The sequence below is a fragment of the Emydura macquarii genome, unplaced genomic scaffold (genome assembly GCF_026122565.2).
Source record: "Emydura macquarii macquarii isolate MOO-44397 ecotype Brisbane River unplaced genomic scaffold, CSIRO-AGI_Emac_v2 contig_3220, whole genome shotgun sequence".
Lineage (NCBI taxonomy): Eukaryota > Metazoa > Chordata > Testudines > Chelidae > Emydura > Emydura macquarii.
This window is the reverse complement of record NW_027133357.1, coordinates 59,202-81,320: the sequence shown is the minus strand read 5'-3', so window position 1 is coordinate 81,320 and position 22,119 is coordinate 59,202. Positions and strand designations below refer to the sequence as shown.

Sequence of the window (22,119 nt, the reverse complement as noted above, 5' to 3'; positions counted from 1 at the left end):
AGACTCTCTCTCCTGTGCTGTTGGTGGTCATCCCTGCTGGTGCCCAAGCAGCTGGAGGAGGAGGAATCTTTCACTTACAAAAAGCAGTTACAAAAAAGCTTTGTGTCTGAGAGAGGGAAATAGATTATTGGGAAGGGGAATGAAGTCAGTAGGAAACATGAGGGAGAATTTGGGTGCCTAAGATTCAGCTGAGGAGGTATTCTATGGGGCTGTCTTTTCCTTCTTACATATGACTCATTCTGTCAACATTGTGCCTTCCAGAAGATGCAGGCTAAAATCCTTTTTGTGATTTGTAATGTGCTGTTGGCTTAAGTCTCTTGAGGCTAATGTTATTTGTATTCTTAGTCTCATGTAGATATTCTTTCTTGCAGAATTTGGCGTTCATTTAGCAGAACTGACTGTAGATCCCCAGGGAGTACTGGCCATTCGTCAGGTGAGTCTTCTCAAGCATGCTGTGGAAAGGAGTTGGATCATAACTTTTGTTGGCTTATAAACTATGCGCTCATGTTTCCTTTTTAAAAAAAGTAAAAATTAAATCCTGTTTCTCTAGAAATCTAATTTATAGGAGCATATAGCAATGAGAATGTAGCAATGCTCAGCACTTACTCAAATAATAATCAAAGCTGCATAATAGCTTTTTTCGGTAACTAATACGAGGACTGGGGAACTAGTGTGGGAATGGGAAACATTTTCTTTTGGGCATGATCTACAGCAGACTGTTCTTGGTATTTATGTGTGCAGGTGAGAAGTCATAGGTATTGTTTTCACATTAACGTGACTCCGTTTTATTTTAAATTTGTTTTTGTCAAAAATCACATGACCATTATCCATGTGATATAAACTCTCATCATAATGCTGTTCAAGTGCTCAACATGTGGAGCTCGGACACTAAAGTGATGGTGGTATAAGAACCTATATAGAATAGAATCTATGTACAGGATAGCATCAATGAGCAAGGTGGCATTGTCCTCCTATCTCTCCTTGACAGTTGATTTCTATTTTCATCCTTTTTGAGGATTTCTGTGTTGGGGGGAATGGCATCTCATGTCATTTGTAGCTGGATCCAACCTAGCATTGTTATGCTTTAAGTTTAGATGATCTTCCCTGTCCTGAGAAGCTGAAGGCCCCTAGTAGCCAGCTTCTGGGCTGAAGGGGGGGAGCCCCTGTTCGTGAACACTGCTGAGCTACCTGGTGCTCAGTCAACACTTTCTCTAGGTACTGCCGCCTTCACCAGGCATCATTGACTAATGCTGCCTTTAGGCATAGGGTTCTGAAAGGAGTCTTGCCCGTCCTACCCATACAGTTTTCAATCCTGTTGCCTTACTGTCTCACTAAGCTTCTAACCACAGATGGGGAAGGAAAGGAAGATTGTCCAAGCACTGCTGATTGGACCCAGCACACACAATGGTTGTGGCTGGATCACAGAGAAACAATTTTCTTACCTTGCTAAATATTTCCCATAGTGAGATAACACCAGTGCACCTCCTAGGGTGGATTGGCTCTACCAGAGGCTAGCTGGGGAATGCAGGACTATGTACTGTACTTCTGCAGCTTTGGAAGATTTTCATGGGAGAAGAAAGTGGCAGCTGCCAAGGAGGAGGGGCAGTGCCTTAAATGCTTCGAATTTGTCACTAAGCTGACAGCAGAGAGGAGGTTCACACATTGTACACACTGGTGTTGCCACAACACAGAAAACATAGCAAAGTGGTAAAAATCTGCTTTTGTAATGGCCTAAAGCAACAGATTTCAAACTTTATTGCTTTACATACTACTTTCTTAAATGGTTGTAAAGTGAATAGATGGAACATCGAGCTTATATACCACTAGTCGTACATGTACCACAGTTTGAGAACCCCTGGTCTACAGGTTCAGAGATTAGGCTAGAAAGGACCATTGTAATGATCTAGTCTGACCTCTTCTGCGTACCATAGGCATTCCTTGAGTTAATTCCTGATTGAATTAGAGCAGATCTTTTAGAAAAAGATCCAATCTTGATTTAAAAATTGCCAGTATTGGAGATTCCAGCACAACCCTTTTTAAGTTGTTCCAGCAGATAATTATCCTCACTGTTAAAAATGTGCATCTTTGCTAGCCATAGGATCTTGTTATATATCTTTGTCTGCTAGATTAATGAGCCCTCTATTTATCAAATTTGTTCCCTGTGTAGGTATTCGTAGACTCTGATCAGGTCACCCCCTAACCTTTTCTTTTAAGATAAATGAATTAATCTTGTTGAGTCTTTTACTATAAGGGATATATTCCAATTCTTTAATCATTCTTGTGGATCTTCTCTGAACTCCCTCCAGTGTATCAACACAGTATTGCAATAGCAGTTGCACCGGTGCCAAATACAGCAATTGTATAACCACCTACTGCTACTCAGTATTCCCGTTTATACATCCAAGCATTGCATTAGCACTTGGATCTCACGTTCAGCTGATTATCCATCATGATTCACAAATCTTTCAGAATCATTGCTCTCAGGTTGGAATCCCTCATCCTGCAAGTACACCCTACATTCTTTGTTCTTAGTTATATGACTTTGCATTTTATATACTGAAACATATATTGTTTGCTTGGGCCCAGCTTAGCATGCTACCCATATCGTTATGTATCCGTGATCTATCCTCTCTATTATTTACCACTCCCCCAGTCTTTGTCACCTGAAAATGTTATCAGTGCTTAGTTTGTTGTCTTCTAGGTCATTGATTAAAAAATGTTAAGTAGAATAGTGCCAAGAAACAATCCCTGCAGGACCCCACTAAAAACACATCTGCTTAATGATGATTCCCTGTTTGCAAATATGTTTTGAGACCTGTCATTTAGCCTACTTTAATCTATTTAGTGTGTGCCATATGCATTTTGTATCATTCTAGTTTCTGAGTCAAAATGTTGTGCGGTACCAAGTCAGATGCCTTACAGATGTCTAGGTATATTACATCAACACTATTACCTTTATCAGCCAAACTTGTAATCTTATCTATCTAGTCAAGTTAGTTTGACAAGATCTATTTTCCATGAACCCATATTGATTGGCATTGATTATACTATCCTCCTTTCATTCTTTATTAAGTCATATATCAGCCTCTCCATTGTTTTGCCCAGGATCAATATCAAGCTGACAGGCCTGTATTTCCCAGAGAGGTGTCCCATTTACCTCTTTTAAATCTTGACACGACATTTGCTTTCTCCCAGTCCTCTGGAACTTCCCCAGTATTGCAAGAGTTATTGATAATCAACTTTCAATCCAGAGAGTTCTTTGGCCAGCTCTTGTAATACTCTTGGATGCAAGTTATCCAGGTCTGCTGACTTAAAAATGTCTGTCTTTAGTAGCTGTTGTTTAACGTCCTTCTGAGTTACTACCGGAATGTAAAGTGTTGCATCATCATATATGACATGACTATCGTTTTTTCCAAAATTGACAACAGAAATATTTATTGAACACTTTTGTCTCGAAGGATTGCAAATTCAAGCAGCTCAGTAGTTAAGATGATGTATAGTGCTCAGGTTGCTAGAAGATCAGAAGTGTGTTGAAGAGTGAGAAATGTGTTGAAGTGGTTATGGCTAATCACGAGGGATAAATTGAAGTACAGATTCTAAATGGAACTTTTGGTAGCTAAAGTCTGTAAATATTTTACAAATCTACAATCTTCCTATTCTGGCAGCATTATACCTGCATAAGAATGTCCGTTTCCTTTTAAAGTTTAATATGAATGACTGAAATTGTCATAGTTCAGGGCAACTGCACCTGTATTTCTCCTCTGTAATCCCTTGAGGGCACCCACTTTAAGCTCCCGGGTCCTCAGCTGTCACCTCTTTTGGATGGAGACCTGTCTCTCTCTCTCCCACCTGACCGGGTTTTCCAGGCTGTACAGTTCCCTGCTTGCAATGAGTTTCCCAGCAAGTCAGACTGCTTAAGGATGCCTACTTCGTGTGCTCTTCAGAGGCTAGAAACAGTGTAATTGCCCACAGGTATAATTTAGCACACAGCTCTTTCTAAGCAAGGACACTTATTCTTAAGGTGAAAGCGTTACAGAGAAAACATAATATAAAGAACAAAAAAATCTGCATGCATGCTAATAAGCTTACTAGAGACCACCCCCGACTCAAATAAGGGCTCTGGCAGGTGATCGATCCTTCAGAACCCACCCAAGATTTTTTCAGTTATTAAAGTTTGTAACAGGTTTTAGCTCAGAACAAGAACACTCGTGAATCTGAGAATCACTCTTTTTATACAGTTTGAGCCTTTGATCTGTCCTCACATAACAGGTGAGCAGCAGACAAAGATGCCCTCCATAGGTGAGTTCTTACATAATTGGAGGGGATATATTTGCATACTCCTCCCCTTAGAGATTTCTTGGGAAGCCCCTTCTAACGAAGTTCTTACGTAATTGGAGGGGATATATTTGCATCCTCCTCCCCTTAGAGATTTCTTGGGAAGCCCCTTCTAACGAAGTTGTCCAGACTAGGCAAGCCCTGGCTCCGGTGCTCGTGTTCTCCATGGTACCACCAATGGGGGCGTGGCTTCAAGGCCAGTCGCCTGGACCATGGCTGTACTGGTGGGTTTTCCCTCTGGGATTCTGCATGAGAGGAATGTCGATACTGCAGTCTTCCATCCCTCAGTGTGAGGCCGCACTTGGACACGGACTCGGACCATTAAGGTTCGCTTGCCTCGGGCCCCAGGGGTTCCACCCCACCCAGAACAGAGGCCCCACCCCAGCTCAGATACTGGTCTCTTCCTCGTCACCATCAGATGAGGCAGGTGGGGGACCCTCATCTGCAGTGCTGGTGGACGACTTCAAGGTGCACCAGGACTTATTGAAAAGAGTTGTCTCCAACTTCGGCCTCAAGATAGAGAAACTGGATGAGCCAGTTGATGAACTTTTTGGAATATTGGCCTCGGCAGCTCCTAGTAGAGTGTCCCTTCCAGTCCATGAAGGGGTTATTAAACTGTCCAAAGCTCTGTGGCAAACCTGGGCCTCCCTGCCCCCCACATCTAAAAGGACAGAGAAAATATTATGTGCCAGCGAATGGCTTTGAATACGTCTATACCCACTCCTTGCCGGGATCCCTGGTTGTCTCAGCTGCCAACGAAAGGGACAGACAGGAGAAAGTCAGTTGGACTCCTAAATATAAGGACGCAAAGAGACTCAACTTGTTTGGTCGAAAAATTAATTCCATGGCCAGCCTGCAGCTACGAGTGGTGAACCAACAGGCGCTGCTAGGTAGATACAACTTTAATATCTGGTAGCTGCTGGACAGGTTTTGTGGACTCATTGTCCCCATCCTTGAAACAGGAGTTCAAGGCCATCTTCGAAGAGAGGAGATCAGTGGCCAGGGCACCCCTGCAAGCAGCTTCTGATGCAGCAGACTCTGCAGCCAGGATGATGGCCTCGGCGATATTGGTGACGCGGGCATCATGGCTCCAATCCTCGGGTCTCCCATCAGAGGTCCACCAGTCTATCCAGGACCTCCCCTTCAATGGCACAGCCCTCTTTGCCAAGCAAACAGATTCCAGACTGCATGGCATGAAGGACTCGAGGGCTTACTTTGAGGTCCCTCAGCCTCTATACCCCTCTTCCTTTGGAGGCACTTTAAGCCCTAGCATGAGCAGTGACCTGGGGATTACTCCTGCAGAGGCTCCTACAAGAGGAAAAACAAGGCTTACAAGAGGCACCAGGCCCACTCGTCATCTGCTGGCCCTCGACCGGGCTCTAGCTGCCATAATCAGGGCGGAAAGCAGGCCTTTTGAAGGTGTGCCCGAAAGTGACCTACCAGATCTACCCATGGATCCAATCCCCCTTCTGTTTTTCTTCTCGTTTATCCCGTTTCCTCCCAGCCTGGGCTACCGTAACATCGGACAGATGGGTACTCAGCACTGTGGCTATTGGTTATACCCTCCAGTTTGCCTCTCTCCTGCCTTCCCACCCACTCTCCTCGTCCCTCTTCAGGGACCCCTTCAGGACCAACTCTTTGAACAGGAGGTGAGAACACTCTTGCAGGTGAGTGTAGTGGAAGAGGTTCCCAGAGACCTACGGGGTCGAGGTTTTTACTCCCGTTACTTTTTGATCCCTAAGGCAAAGGGAAGGCTGAGGCCTATTCTGGACTTAAGGCGCCTGAACAGATACCTCCAGAAAGCTGAAATTTCACATGTTCTCCCTAGCCACCATCATTCCCTCTCTGGATCCCTGCGACTGGTATGCCGCTCTCAATTTAAAGGATGCCTTCTTTCACATTGTGATCGTCCCTGGTCACAGGAGATTCCTGAGGTTTATGATAGGAGACTGCCACTACCAGTTGGCAGTGCTCCCTTTTGGCCTCTTGACTGCACAAAGGGTTTTCACCAAGTGCATGTCGGTAGTAGTGGCCTACCTCAGGAGGAGAGGAATGCAGGTGTTCCCCTATCTAGATGATTGGCTCATCAGGGGAAGGTCAAGGTCATAGGTCCAGGCCAGCATCACAATCACTGTGCTGGAACTCCTAATAAACAAACAGAAATTGGTATTAGTCCCTGTACAAAGAATAGAATTTATCGGCGCAATGCTGGACTCATCCAGGGCCAGAACATTACTTCCAGAGAAAAGATTCTAGGCAATGACAGATATTATAACCCACATTTCAGCTCATCCCCTCACAACAATGAGGGTGTGCCTCAGCCTCCTGGGCCACATGGCGGCCTGTACCTATGTGGTTCCCCAGCCCAGACTGCACCTCAAACCCCTCCGGATATGGTTGGTGTCAGTCTATTCTCCAGTCAGACACCACCTGGACAGGATTCTCACGGTACCTCCAAAAATACTTACCTCCCTGGTATGGTGGTTGAATCTGGGTCGTGTCCTCTCGGGAATGCCCTGTGAAGCACCACAGCTGTCGGAAACTCTGGTCCCTGATGCCTCGGACCTGGGATGGGGAGCTCACATTGGTTCCCTGAAGACCCAGGGCATGTGGGCCTCAGGGGAACTGGGGTTACATATCAGTATCAAAAAACTAAGGCAATTCATCTAGCTTATGCAGTTTTTCTACCACATCTTGCCAACGAGATGGTACAGATTCTCATGGACAATATGACCTCTGTGTATTATAGGAACATAAAAGGGGGGGCCAGATCCCTTGCCATATGCGAAGAGGCCATGCACTTTTGGGACTTTTGCATCAGTCACAATATTCACCCAATAGCAGTTCATCTCCCAGGGGTCAACAACTCTTTGGTGGACCATCTCAGTGGGTCCTTCTGCTGTCACCACGAGTGGTCCTTCCATCCGGAGGTGGCAGCTCGCATCTTCCAGAGGTGGGGTAATCCCAGAGTGGACCTCTTTGCCACCAGGGCCAACAGGAAGTGCCGTTGCTCTGTTCCTGTCAGGGCCTCAGTTCAGGCTCCATTACTGACACCTTTCTCCTTTCCTGGTTGGAGAGCCTCCTGTACGCCTTCCCGCTGATACCTTTGATCCACAGAGTCCTCCTGAAAGTGAAGAGGGACAAACATGGGTCGTCCTTGTAGCACTAGCGTGGCCCTGACAGCATTGGTTCGGAATGCTTGTAGAGCTGGCGGGACCCAGGCATTGGACCCTGCTGCTGCGCTCGGACCTTCTGTCCCAAAATCAAGGTCGCCTGCTCCACCTGGAACTGGCCTCTCTCCACCTGATAACTTGGAATGCTCTATGGCTGAGCTAGGAGGAGCAGGCCTGCTCAATCCAAGTTCAGTGCATACTCCTGGAAAGCAGTAAGCCGTTGACCAGATTGGCCTATAGGACAAAATGGAGGCACCTCACCTGCTGGGTGACCGAATGTGGTGTGTCCCTGATAGAGGCATCGATCCCAATATTCTTGGCGTATCTGCTCCATCTGAAGCAAGGGGGATTGGTCTTCTCATCAGTCAAGGTCCACGTGATGTCCATATCCGCTTTCCATCCTTTGGTGGAAGGTGGAACAGTCTTTTCATATGAGATGACGACTACATTCCTCAAGGGTCTGGAAAGGCTTTTCCTGTCAATAAGGGAGCTTTCTCCTCAGTGAGACTTAAACTTGGTCCTTTCCAGACTCACCGGACCACCCTTCAAACCCATGGCCTCATGCTCTCTCACTGTACCTGTCCTGCAACATCGCCAGCACTGAGGAGAAAGAAGGCGTGCGCATAGCACAGACATTCCCCTGTGTCGTCGGTACGGGCAGGGTTGAGTTCGGAGATGCACTGCACCCGGCCCATTGAGTCTTCTCTGGTGCCTGCATCTCCGGTCAGGGAGCCTCCCCCGACTCCTGGGAATAGTAGAGTGCCCCTGCCGATGCCGTCAACACCGGAGGCTTTTCAGGTGGCAAGAGTCTTGTTGGCCTTGCCTACGCCCTCCCTCCCCCCTCCGCCGAGGAAGAAGGGGCCGGTGTCACAGGGGAAACCCATGTTGGGTCTCCCTGAAGGATAGTGGAGATCCCCGGTACAAGGAGGAAGATCTCCTGCTGGACGGCTACCAGGGGTAGAACAGAGACGCTCCCCCAGCAGTTGCTTCAGGTCGGTGTTGTCGAGCTAGCCTGCTTCGACTCAGGACGAGGAGTCTCCCTCTCGACGCCGACGTCGATCCCTGGCACCGGAGGCAGCGCATGCGAGGAGGCGGCACTGGTTGAGGACTGCCAGGCGGCGCTCGGACAGCTCCCATCCCTGTTCCCTGCCACTGAGGAGTTTGCCTGCACCAAGGTGGTGCAGAATCCGGTCGCCGCCCTCGGAAGACCCAGCACTGAAGAGTTTGCCCGCACCGAGCTGGCGCAGAACCAGGTCACCATCGGAGGACCCGGCACCGCGCAGTCCACGACGTGGAACCCGGTCACTGGAGTCTGGCTCGGCACCGAGGAGCTTGGAGCAGTGCCAACCTCAGTCACTGAGAGAGTCTGCAGGGCCGCACGGCACGCGGTACCGGAAGTTGTTGGTACTGCGATGATGCTCTGGTACCTCTAGCTCTTCGGAGCGCACCTCCATTCATGGTGATGGAGGCAATCCTCGTCGTCCTCCAGGTTGGAGGCGTCGAGAGGGCGGTCCCCGGCACGGAAGCATGCCCAGGACCAAGGATGTGTGGGGGGGGACAGCTGTCGGGAGAGCCGACACCCCCACAAAGCGTCAGCCTGTGGCGCAGTCAGCCCCGGGTTGACCCCGGGGTCAATGGCCGCAGCAATGGCCTTATTGGGCCCCATGGGGTATCCAGATGGGGCAGGGGCCCCAATCCATCCTGTCGTCGGGGGTGCAGTCCGTGCCTGCGGCACAGGACGGAGCCCATAGACACCACTCCTCGGACGAGGAGTCAGACCCCATGGAGAGACCCTCCATGGGTGAAACCCTTCGCCAGGAGGGGGCGCACCCGCAGGACGTGCCTCGGCAGTCCTGTTCCTTCTCACCGGACGAGGCAGTCTCCCGGGACCACTCGGTGCCACTGGAGGATTTCAGGGCACACCAGGAGCTGCTCAAGAGGGTGGCCTCCAACTTGAGGCTGGAAGTGGAAGAGTTAGAAGAGGCCGAAGATAGCCTCTTTAATGTGCTGGTGGCGGCTGCCCCAGCGAGAGTGGCCCTCCCAGTCCACGAAAGGGTCCTTAAAATTGTAAAGGCCCTGTGGCAAGCCCCTTCCTTGGTCACCCCTACGTCAAAGGTGGCCGAGAGAAAGTATTATGTCGCGGCCAAAGGATTTGAGTATCTGTTCACTCACCCTGCCCTGGTGGTAGATGCGACTAACTAGCGTGACAGGCAAGGTCAGCCAAGGTCCACTCCCAAGAACAAAGACAACAAAACGCTGGATTTGTTTGGGAGAAAGGTTTATTCCATGGCAAGCCTGCAGTTCAGGATTGCCAACCATCAGGCCCTCCTGGGTAGATATAATTTTAACTTGTGGGACTCCCTCAGGTGGTTCGCTGCCACCTGGTCGTCTGTGCATACCTTCGTGTCCCACTATGCCATCATTCAGCAGGCGAGAAAGGAAACGGGATTCGGCAGAGCAGTGCTGATGGTAGCTTACTGGTAACTCCTACTCACCTCCCAGGTATTGCTTGTTAGTCACCTATAGTGGAATGGACATGAGCAAGTACTCGAAGAAAACAAGGTTACTTACCAGTAACTGATGTTCTTCAAGATGTGTTAATCATGTCCATTCTACAATCCACCCCCCGTCTCCGCTGCCGGAGTTGGCAGAAAAAAGGGACTGAGGAGGTGTAGGGCTGACAGTGCCTCATATACTGCGGCATGTGTGCAGGGCTCCAGGGGGTGCTGGAGCCGGCCCTATGGGATCTGCTAAGGGGAAGAAAGTTCTGTGAACTGTGCACGGAGGCATGCACACACACATAGTGGAATGGACATGAGCAACACATCTCGAAGAACATCAGTAACTGGTAAGTAACCTTATTTTTCTTTCACAGGAAATTTCACATTTTGGCCAACTTCATTTTGAGGGATGAGGAGGGACGTTTGTAACAATCCTGAATGTGACCCATTCTTTTAGTTCTGCTTCATGTTCTTTCTCTCCTTTTACAGTTAGCATCTGTCATTTTGAAACAATATGTGGAAACTCACTGGTGTTCCCAGTCGGACAAGTTTAGGCCTCCAGAGACCACAGAAAGGGTAAGATTCCTATTTAATAATACTGAAGTGGTTGCATGTTGTCTGTCTGCTGTGGTGGATTTTTATCATTGTCGAAAGCTAAGGTTTCTGATTGGCTTGTTTTGGGGAGGAGGCTGGTATTGCTTTATTAGAGTGAGTAACATCACCTCTTAATTAGGGTGCCTAACACTTCCTGTTATAAGACCCGATCTTCATTTGCTTGTAGTTTTCCCAAATTATAACTCTGGGCTGAATTTTTTTGGAAAACTTCAGCTACATCAATTCAAATATTTCTGAGAATGAGGCTGTGAAAAAATATTTTGCAATGTTAAAATAATTCTGGTGACTTTTTCTCTAAGAAGCATTTAAGCTTCCCATGCTTTTGACCTGCTAATTGAAATTTGGCAGAAGGATAGGCTTTGGGTGTATTTTGCTGTTCCTTTGAAAGTCTGCCAAAATTGGCAAAGTTTTATAAACATTTAAAAAAATCTCAGTGTGCACATGCTTAGTGTGGAGGCTTCTTAGAGTTTAGCAGATAAAATGTCCGAAGACTCTGTCCTCACCGAGCATGCCCACGCCTCTCACACTGCCCATATTGCACATGTGCCGTCTGCACTCAGTGGCTACAGAGTTGAAGCTGGACTTCCTCTGTAATGGTTGCTCTGAAGTGGGGTGGAGCCAGGCACCAGAACTGAAAGCAGGGAACTTTTCTCCGGTGCTCTCAGCAATTCCCTTTCTGGCACCTAGGCGGCATAGAGGATGAAGTCACCTGAACTCAAATGCAGGGCGGACAAGAGCCAGACTGGGGGGAGGGTAAGGAGTAGAATGGGACAAGGTGTCTAGAGAGACTAGGACTGGGGGAAGAAAGCGAAATGGACTGGGAACTAGTTGGCCTGGAGCACACCAAGGAGCTGCATGCAAGGGGAGAACTGGGATTGACTGGGCAAGAAAACTGGGAACGAGAGGTGGGGGAGAGACTGACTCAGACAGGCATCCCTGGAGAGGAGATTAGAACTGTCTGGGCAAGAAGACTGGGACTGGGTTGATGAGCCAGGGGTGGGGGAAGAGACAGGAATGGAGCGTCGACAGGTTGGAGAGGTTGTGAAAGGGGACAAATTTGTGAGGAAGCAGGCAGAAGAGTCTGTGCCCACCAAAGCGCATTCCCCTCCAGAGACTGGCACGGAACCCAGCATTTCTGGATCTTGCCATTCTTCTGCTGTCGGCAAATATTTGTCAAAGCCAGTGGTAAATTTTCATTCCCCTCTAGTGTTGACTCATACAGAGGATGACAGTCTACCACTGCTCTCAACTACTCCTTTAGCTCAAGTGGCAGAGGGCTGTGCAGTGGACCTAAAGGTTCCAACCCATCTGATAAACCTTGTGTGTCAGAATGCTGCACGTGGGAGTTCTGCTTTTTTGTTTGCTTTTTAAAAACAAACAAACTAGGAGACAACCACAAAAAAACCCCTGTTTTAAAGAATGTTAAGGTTTCAAAGTCAAGCACATATAGGTTGGGGCTCATTGGAAGGGAAATGCTAATTGAAGAAATGAAAGGTGTTAGGAATTGGGTTATATGTGAGCAGTTGTCCTGGGTGTATACGCCACTAGTTTTAGAACTCCTAGGAAAGGCTAGACTCCTTATCTGGGGTTACATGGAGCTTTCCTTCCCTTTGAAGGATTTTATGAGATTAAAACAGTGTATATAAGAAATAAATTAAACTTTAATCAGTTTTATTTTTGCAAAAGCTTGTATATTTGGGTGTGTGTGTTGTATGGGAAGAGTAATATATTTCTACATGTTGTGTTCTGAAGGGACTCCAGATGTGCTTGTTTTTAAATCACACAAAGACCCTTCCTGTAAACCTGATGATAAAAAAAAAAAAAAAACACAACAAAAAACTGCTATATATATCAGAATGTGATAAAAAAAGTGGCTTGAAAACACTATATTGTTGTGTGTGATCAGTGATCTCTCTTGCTAAATATCATTATTCTCTGCAGGCAAAAGTTGCCATTAGGGAGCTGTTACCCAATGGACTGAGAGAATCTATTAGTAAAGTGCGCTCAAGTGTTGCCTATGCAGTTTCAGCCATAGCCCACTGGGACTGGCCTGAGGCTTGGCCCCAGCTTTTCAACCTGTTGATGCAGATGCTGGTTAGTGGTGATCTGAATGCAGTGCATGGAGCAATGAGAGTACTTACAGGTATGTGTATATGCATGGCAAGACCTGAGCAGTCATCCTGGTTTTTCCTTGACTTTGGTAGTATTCTGTCACTTTCCCACTTGCTGAGTGAAGTAAAGAAATGGGAATGGAGTGGGGTTCTTGTGTGCTGCAGGGATTAAAGCCTCGAGCTCAGCCATTGCTAAACTTCCTTGCTCTAGGGGGTTGTCATTAAGGCGTAGAGGAAAGTATGTCATGCTAGCTGTGCTAATAGGATACAGCTGGGAAGAAACTTCCATTATAAGCTCCTATTTTTGAGGTGCTTACAACTTTAGCCTGACATTTCTTCTTCTTGTTCTCACTACCTGAATGGGGTTTGTGTTTAAGCTAAAATTTCTTTTGAAGAAAGATAGTATTCACGAACTAAGGGATTTTTAGACATTTTTCTCATATAAATCTCATTATTTTACACTTTAATTGAGCCATGGACTCCCCACAGACGTATACCTTTGGGTTGAAGGTATTTTGTTTACAAATACAATTATACTCTTGGAAAACATTCAGTATCAGAATTTTCTAATGGACATGAGTGTGGGTATATGTGGAGCATCGTAAACTCCAAATGCCGTTTCAAGCACTAGATATTGAATATCATTGGAGAAAACCAAATGCAAAAACTGGCAAGGCAACATTAAAAGTGCAGTTCTACTCTGAAAAATGACTTTGTGGAAATGATATTCTGAAGTGGTCTGTGTTGGCATGTCGAATAAGTTTTATAAGTAAAAAGATATATATTAGATATATTTCTAATTGCCAGCTCCACAAACAAAACATACCTTGAATCGAAGAGTCCAGTGGTTTCTCCATTTTGTGTGGTGTTACCAGTAATAAAGATTCTGTAGGTCAAAATCTCCTCTCAGCAACACCAGTGCAGTCATATTGTTTTCACTGGGTTTAATTAGTATAATTGATTTGGAACTTGGCAAACTATTTTGTTGATATACAAGATGGAGCTGCAGATTCCATTACTTCTTTTAACTGTGCTGCCAGGACTAACAAGATTAAACAGCAGCAACAATTTTATCACGAAAGTAAGCAGGTATTTTAAATACACATATGAAGTGGATTGGAGAAGGAGACATTCTGTAGTATTTTTCAGAGTAAAACTACACTTTATATTGGAGACTTCTCAGTTAAAGTTAGAAAAATGTAAAGCCATGGTCCCTGCAGCAAGTATGACTGAGGCCTTGTATTTTTCATTACTTTATAATGCTGGATCAAGAACTTTATGTATTTAAAGTAATCTAAATTGCAGATGCTGTTAATTCAGCATTATGGTTGTACAATGAAAACCAAGTTGGTTTGCACATATGCACTATTCCTGTTTTTCTTGTTACATTTATACTTTAATATATCCTAGATGAAAACTATGGTAAACAAAATTAAAGTGGAGATTACACATCAGTAACTTAAAGTTAAAAATATTTCAGCTATGTAACTTATCTCCTAAACAAGCATTACAAATCTAGGAAATTTAGAATTGAACTTGAAAGAAATCCCTGTAGTGACACCATACTATAATTGTGATTAGTGCATAAGTGTTTGTAAATCGAGATTACACTGATTTTAAAAAACACTTATTTTTTTTTTCCTTTTTTTGCTCATGGTATCATTACAGGGCAAAGTTTAAGGTAGTTCATTTCCATACCTTAACATATTTAGATTTTTTTTGAGGATATTGTAATTATCCCCATAATATTTTTGACTTTAAATCACTGATATGTACTCAACCTTAACTTCAGTTTACGGAGTTATCTAGGAACTTTTAAAAAATGTCATTCATGTAAACAAGAAACCCAAAGAGAGTACTCTGATTTCTAATGACTTGAAAATAAGCAGTATGAACCTTAAATCTTTTATTTTAAATCTGAGTGCCAGATTCACCAGTGCACTCTGGCTGCTTTTCTATTTCTGGAGTAGTTCAATGCAGCCAGAAGGTACTGGCCAATTTTTCCCAGTTCCTGACCCCTGTAATTCTCCTATGCGCACACACCCTAATTTCCCCCTCTCTAGTTCCCCACATTTTCTTGAGTGTGCGCAAACCCAGCTTTCCCTTTCTCCTATCCGTAAGTGGTTCCCTGTCCATCACTCCTTGTTTCATTGCCTGTTGAGTAGATACGTTGGAAGGGGTAGTTTTAAAAACAATTTTGGGGTGATTAATGGTCTTTTTTTGCTGCTGTTCTTCATAATTGAAAGTTTCTTTGCAATGGGTTGACAAATGTTCTTTTATGGAAATCTCTATAAAGAATTATAATCTTTGTCAATGGTTACCACTTCCCATTGCTCTTAAAAACAATGAAAACTGGTGGTTATAATGGGAACTATTTAGCAGTCTTAACTCCACTGGTTGCTACTGGTGCCTGCTAGGATATTAAAATATTCATTATAGTGACTTATGCATTGTGTTTAAGAAATGTAACAGCACAAATTGTACAAATCCAGGGCTGACTGGTCATTGGTGTGAAGCCTCACCAGTAATGTTGTAGCTGACGTGGCTGATGCACTGCAGGGTATAGTACCTCTTGCAGACATGAGGAGCATCTGTGAGGCTGTAGCAGCTCCATCCTTTGGAAGTTATTGTACATCTTTCTACCACTGGGGGACCTTTGGCCTTGCAGCAGAGGGAGAAGGCACAAGAGACAGAGACACAGAGTATAGGCCTGTCTGCATATATCACTGCTGCCTCTGGAATACGCATCACCAGTGTTGCAATTTTCACTTGGAAAATATTATCTACTTCAAAAGAAGATAGGGTGCAGTATGTTATTTGCAGCCTCATCAATAATTTTGGACACCAGCTGCCACTGTATTAAACTGTAGGGATCATTAATCAAAACTACTATTGTCAAGTGTTAGCAGCCCACCTTAGAAGCATAGACTTTAAGGTCAGAAGGGACATCGTGGTCATCTAGTCTGACCTTCTGCACATCACAGGCAACAGAACCTCACCCACCCACTCCTGTAATAGACCCATAACTTCTGACTTAGTTACTGAAGTCCTCAAATCTTGATTTAAAGACTTCAGGTTACAGAGAATTCACCATTTATTCTAGTTCAACAAGCCAGTAAGTGACCCATGCTCCAAACTGCAGAGGAAAATGAAAACCCCTCAGAGTCTCTGCCAATCTGACTTGGGGGAAAAAATCCTTCCCAACCTCAAATATGGCTGTCAGTTAGCTCCTGAACATGTGGGCGAGACCCACCAATCAGACACCTGAGAGAGAATTCTCTGTAGTAAGTCAGAGCCCTCCACATTTAGTGTCCCGTCTCTGGCCATTGGATCTATTTCCTAATAGCAATCGCCATATGCCATTGTAGGCAACGTCATCATACCATTCCCTCCATAAACTTGTCAAGCTCAGTCTTGAAACAGGTTAGGTTTTTGCTCCCACTTCTCCCATTGGAAGGCTATTCCAGAACTTCACTCCTGATAGTTAGAACTGCAGTTTATATCCATTTGTTCTTGTGCCAATATTGACCATTAACTTAAATAACTCCTCTCCCTCCCTGCTATTTGTCCCTTGGATGTACATATGGGGAACAATCATCTCTCTCCTCATCCTTTGTTTTGTTAGGCTAAACAAGCCAAGCTCCTAAGTTTCTTCTTGTAAGGTAGGTTCTCCATTCCTCTGATCATCCTAGTAGCCCTTCTCTGCACCTATTCGAGTTTAAATCCATCTTTCTTAAACATGGAAGATCAGAATTACACACACTGCCTTGTACATCGGTAATAACACTTCCCTATCTTTGCTGGAAATATATCACCTGATGCATTCTAGGATTGCATTAACCATTTTCACAGTTGCATCACATTGGTGGCTCATAGTTATCCTGTGATTGACCAATACATTCAGGTCTTTCTCCTCTGCTGTTTCCACTGAAGTACCCAGCAAAAATTCTTCTTGTTAGTCCCTAAAAGCATGAACTTGCAATTTGCACTATCAAATTTCATCTAATTTCTAGTACTCCGGTTTTCATGGTTGTCTAAATCTCCTTGTATGATATTCCAATCCTCCTCTGTATTTGCAGTACCTCCAATTTTGTCATCTGCAGATTTTATGAGCACATTCCAACTTTTTGTGCCAAGGTCATTAATGAAAATGTTAAATAAGATTGGTCCCAAAACTGATCCTTGAGGAACTCCACTAGTAACCTCCCTCCAGCCTGATAATTCACCTTTCAGCATGACCTGTTGTAGTCTCCCCTTTAACCAGTTTCTTAGCCATTCTTCCATTCTCATGTTAATCCCCATCTTCTCCAAGTTAACTAATTTGCACGTGGAATTGTATCAAATGTTTTACTGAAATCCAGGCAGATTAGATCTACTGCATTTACTTTGTCTAGAAAATCTAGTTATCGTCTCAGAAATCAGATTGGTCTGGCATGATCTACCTTTTGTAAAACCATGTTGTATTTTATCCCCATTACTGTTTGCCTTTTTGTCCTTAACTACTCTTTAAAAATTTGTTCATACAAATTGAGGTCAACTAATGGACCTGAGCTCTCGACTCTCCTACCTCACAGGGTTCAAGAGCCCAGGTTCCAATCCGAGCTCAAATGTCTACACTGTAACTAAACAGCCCCTTGATCTGAGCCCTGTGAGCCCAAGTCAACTGGCACAGGCCAGCTGCGGGTTTTTAATTGCTGTGTAGACACACCCCAAGAGAGAACTGTGGTTGCTTATTCATCCCTTCTTCCATCCCTTGTAGGTTTTTTTTCTTGCCCGTAATAACCTACCTGAGATGGTTGGTCTGCAACTTTTCCCTCCAGTTTTTCCCTCCTGCTTGGGATGCAGGCTCCAACTGCAACTTTGATTTAAAGAGTAATTCCAAGCCTCCTCCATATTCAGATTCTTGTGTTCTTCAGTTCAGTCCATTTCCCTAACTAGTTCCCTTAATTTTTTTTAAAGCTTGCGCTTTTGAAATCAATGAGCCTATTTGCAGACCAATTTTTGTTTATCTTTCCATTTAGTTTAAACTAAATTAACTCATGATATATAGTCAGTAGTTCTATGAGGTCCTCGTTACTTACCAATAGTAAATCTAAAATGGCATCACTTCTTGTTGGTTCAGTGACCGCTTGATGAAGAAATCTGTTGGCTGTCACATCTAAGAATATCTGGGCTCTACCATTATTAGTAACATTTGTCCCTCCAATCTATATCTGGGAAATTAAAGTCTCCCATAGTCACCCAATTTTCTGTAGTATTTATTTCATTAAAAATATAAGAAGTATCTATCCATATCCATAAACAAGTTAGTCAAAACTTGCACCAAAAATACATGATGTGTCAGTTCTGAAGACCAGTCGAGTGTTGAGAGCAAGTACCAGGTGTGGAGGCATTCTTCTGAGAACTCTGCCACTGGTCCTGTAAAGAGTAAACCCTAGTACCAATAGCAACACCATTTCAGCCATTTTGCGCTGTGGTGGTGTCTATAACAACTGGCTCCCAACCTATTCCAGGCTCTAAAGATTACCACCAATGCATTTAATTACACCCAGATGAAAACAGGGAGCAAGTGCAAAGACTTGAGTACAAGTGTTGTGTGCTTATGGTGTCCCACTTACCAAGCAGATGTCTACAGCTGCAGCTTTGGGTTGTTTTCAAGGGTTGCACTATGTAGAGTGCACTACAGGAGTCTAGTGTTGAAATGACCCAGTGTGAGCCTTATGTTAATGCATGCCACTCTGGTGTAAATTAAAGTTTCACCAAGAATAAAATCACTTCCATTGTTGAGGCTAAACTGGATTGGAGTGTGAAACTGGGAAATAATGATCAAATGTATGGGGGCCCTCCTCTTTACTTGTTTGCTCTTCCTAGAATTTACCCGAGAAGTGACAGACACACAGATGCCTCTCGTTGCTCCCGTTATTCTTCCTGAGATGTACAAAATTTTCACGATGGCAGAGGTATGGAAAAGAACCATTTGTCTTCACTGTTAGTGATACTAACTAAATGGCATAACGTTTTGCAGGTTAGTGAGGTGCCTGTTCTGAAGGAATAAAGAAATGTCGATGTAGCTAGATGTCATGTGTTTTGAAGTGATTAAAAAGATTGTGATGACCCACTGAAAATTTTAAGAGGGTTTTTCAGGTAAGTGAGAATGAGATTGCATTGTATTCTGATATCTCTCTCTCTCTCACTCCTTTTCCTGCAGTTTTGGTTACTACAGTATCTTTTGGGAATTTCCAGGTTCACTGTTCAATATTAGGAAATTAGCTGGTGACTTGTTCAAATTTAGACTGTGCTGAAGAAAGAGAAATCTCTGAAATAAGTGTTAAGGATGACATATGAGCATGGTTAATGGTAGCTAGTGATTAAACACACTTTCACTTCCCTGACATCACTAGCATTTCTCTTCCTGTCACACTTGAGACATGTTATATGTTTTCTGCAAGGTGTATGGTATTCGCACAAGGTCACGTGCAGTGGAGATCTTCACCACATGCGCCCATATGATCTGTAACATGGAGGAGCTGGAGAAGGTAAATTTGATTTTCAGTTCATTGTATATTGCAGGAAATGATTCTGAGTGGAAGTAAAATTAACATTTGTTTGGGAACGTTAAAATATTCATTCTATACTCCACTAGTGTAATTTTGGGGATAATAATGTATTTTCTTGCATGTACAGTGGCTGAATTCCTGCTTAAAGTGCAAAACTCAGTGCAACTAGCTTCTTCATATGTAATTTTAACTCTTAAACTAATCAATAGGTTTACTTGGAACTTGTGGGAACAAGGACACAGATTAAGTGCTGTAGTTTGGGGAAAGTGGTACTGCGTGGTCCATTCTGGAGGTCCTTATCATGGCTGTCATAGTTACTGGGCAAACTGCACCTCTGACCCCTCCTGATCTCTTCAGCTGCACCCCACCTTTAGGTTTTGGCCTTGGTCAGTCACCTGAGTTCATGTGGAATCATTCAATTCCCCATTGTCAAACTAGGCCCAGGGTTGCAGTCCCCTAGTAATTATTACTTCAGCAGGTTTGACTTAGGTTCAAATCCTGTAGTTCTATTCTCTGAGAGCAGTAGCAGTGACTAAGACAGCCTCCTTAAGGCAAAGTATTATTTATTTAGAAGAAGGGATTTCTCTGAAATATTTATCTTAGAAACAATAAAACAGACTATAAAAACGAGAGTTCTGTGGCACTTTAAAGACTAACACATTTAATTTCAGCAGGCATAAGCTTTCGTGAGCCTCAGCTCACTTCCTCAGATGCAGTAGGTAGAAATGATACAGCAAATGGGTAACCTACCTACTGCATCTGAGGAAGTGAGCTGAGGCTCACGAAAGCTTATGCCTGCTGAAATTAAATGTGTTAGTCTTTAAAGTGCCACAGAACTCTCGTTGTTTTTGCTGTATACAGACTAACACGGCTACCCCTCTGGAACTCTAAAACAGACTATGTATAACTAGCTTTTCCCTGAGGCTTACTGTTCTCTGGCTCTGGGAAGGCCCATGTCTTTATGTTCCCTCAGTAATCTCTCTCTCTCTCCCTCCCTCCTCCCTGTGTCAGCCTGTCTTCCTAGACAGCTTCTGACAAATGACACCCCCTTCTCTCAAGAAGCCCTTTTAAACTTTTTAGTGTTCTTTTGATCTCCAGGTCTCCAGCCTGGCAAAATAAGCGCCATGTTCCTTGAAGCTAAAAGCTTGTCCCATTGTCTTTCAAGTGTGTGCTGAGGTGTTATCTAGATATATTGTGTTGCTTTCCTGTTTGCTCTACCCACAGCCCTCTCTTAAATTAGATCAATACAGTCAGACAAGAAATTCCAGAAACCCATCATAGTTATAGAGCAACTTTATCTCACTGACCAGGTCACTTAAAATAGACATTGATTACTACATATAGTATTAATAGATTAATACATAGCAGCTCTATGGCCGTTACATTGACTCCATAGTTAAGGTTGACTTAAGTTTTACCCTTAAAGTAGGGTACAGTTCACTTTCTGAGTATGAAGGAGACTATAGTGTATCACACGCAAAATTTCAGCACTTACTCTTTGAGAATGGAACTAATAACAAGGTTGTTGAATACTGCTTTAAGTGTGGAACTTAACTGTCTTACGTAAGGAGTCACAACCACTGCCTTTATAATGCTGCATAGGCTCTGATGTCTGATTTTTCTTACTCTGTCCATCATGAAGACTTTAATCTTGCTCCACATAGCACAATTTACAGTACAGGTAGAATGCTTTTTATATGTTACTCAGACAAATCAACACACCACTTCTTATGCCAGTTATGACAAAGACAGTTTTAAAAAAGCTTGTTCTACTTTGCAATTGTTGCTGGCTTCCATACTCTGAGAAGCCAGTTAGTATGACAGTTGTTCATTGTAAAGAGTCACTCCCAGAAGCTAAATGTGACTCTGCAGCGCACAGCAGTTGTCACCAGTCTCTGTTTTGTTGTGAGGCCACGTAACAGTGTGATTTCCACTGCTGTCTGTGAGCTTCAGCTTGTAATACTTCATGGGGGTATGAGTAAATTTACTAGTTATTGCAGATTGTCCTTTTGTTCTGTTTGTAGCAAGATGGGGTCCTGGTCCATGACTAAGATGCCCAAGTACTATGAGGATCCTAATGTGTAGAATTTAATTGTACTTGTATTTGTTGTGACTAGGGTGCAGCCAAAGTCCTGATCTTCCCTGTAGTGCAGCAGTTCACAGAGGCTTTTGTTCAGGCCTTACAGATGCCTGATGGCCCTACATCTGACAGTGGATTTAAGATGGAGGTTTTAAAGGTAAGCACATGAAGTGTGGTTCAGTAATAATTAGTACTCAGATATACACACACATATGCTCTCTCTCTAACACTGAGACAGAAAACAAGGCTGATGTCATCTTTGTTGGCATTATACATTTTGAGTTGCAGGGTGCTGTGACTCCAACGTCTTGCAATGTTAAAATGAGCCATTCTGTCTGAATGAGTTCTAGGCATGTATGATTAGAACCAAGACAGCTGTCTTTGTCAGCTGCTGATCGAGAGAGAGAAAGCTGTAGCTTGTCTCTGTGATGGCAGACAAATAGGTGGTGGAATCCTAATTTTGTTTGTTGTTGGTATGTGGTGTATTAATTCTGACTGGGAATGTCTGTTTTTGATTAAGGTGATTTGAATCTTCACAAATATTTGGCAGTCTATCGGACAACTTTTTGGTTACAGCCAGGAACCTGTTTGTTCCAGGATTCCAAGTCTGTGGTATTCATTTCTTGCAGCAGAATTATGCTACAGAATGTTTTAATTTTAAAAAAAAAATGTAGCCCTTATGGTTGCAAAGAGAACAGTGAAAATGTGAACCAAGTGTAAATTGATGGTGTTTTCTTCCTGAGTTTG

The 22,119-nt window shown here is 44.0% G+C and overlaps 1 protein-coding gene across 1 annotated transcript in view; it reads left to right on the top strand.

Annotated features, from left to right (window-relative positions):
• Positions 1 to 22,119, top strand: part of IPO9 (importin 9) — a 96,392-nt gene that overhangs the window by 17,475 nt on the left and 56,798 nt on the right. Inside the window, exons 2-7 of the mRNA XM_067531488.1 lie at positions 372 to 433; positions 10,499 to 10,585; positions 12,566 to 12,767; positions 18,607 to 18,695; positions 19,185 to 19,271; positions 21,410 to 21,529. Of these exons, the coding sequence (XP_067387589.1) occupies positions 372 to 433; positions 10,499 to 10,585; positions 12,566 to 12,767; positions 18,607 to 18,695; positions 19,185 to 19,271; positions 21,410 to 21,529 (647 nt within the window). The remainder of the gene's footprint in view (positions 1 to 371; positions 434 to 10,498; positions 10,586 to 12,565; positions 12,768 to 18,606; positions 18,696 to 19,184; positions 19,272 to 21,409; positions 21,530 to 22,119) is intronic.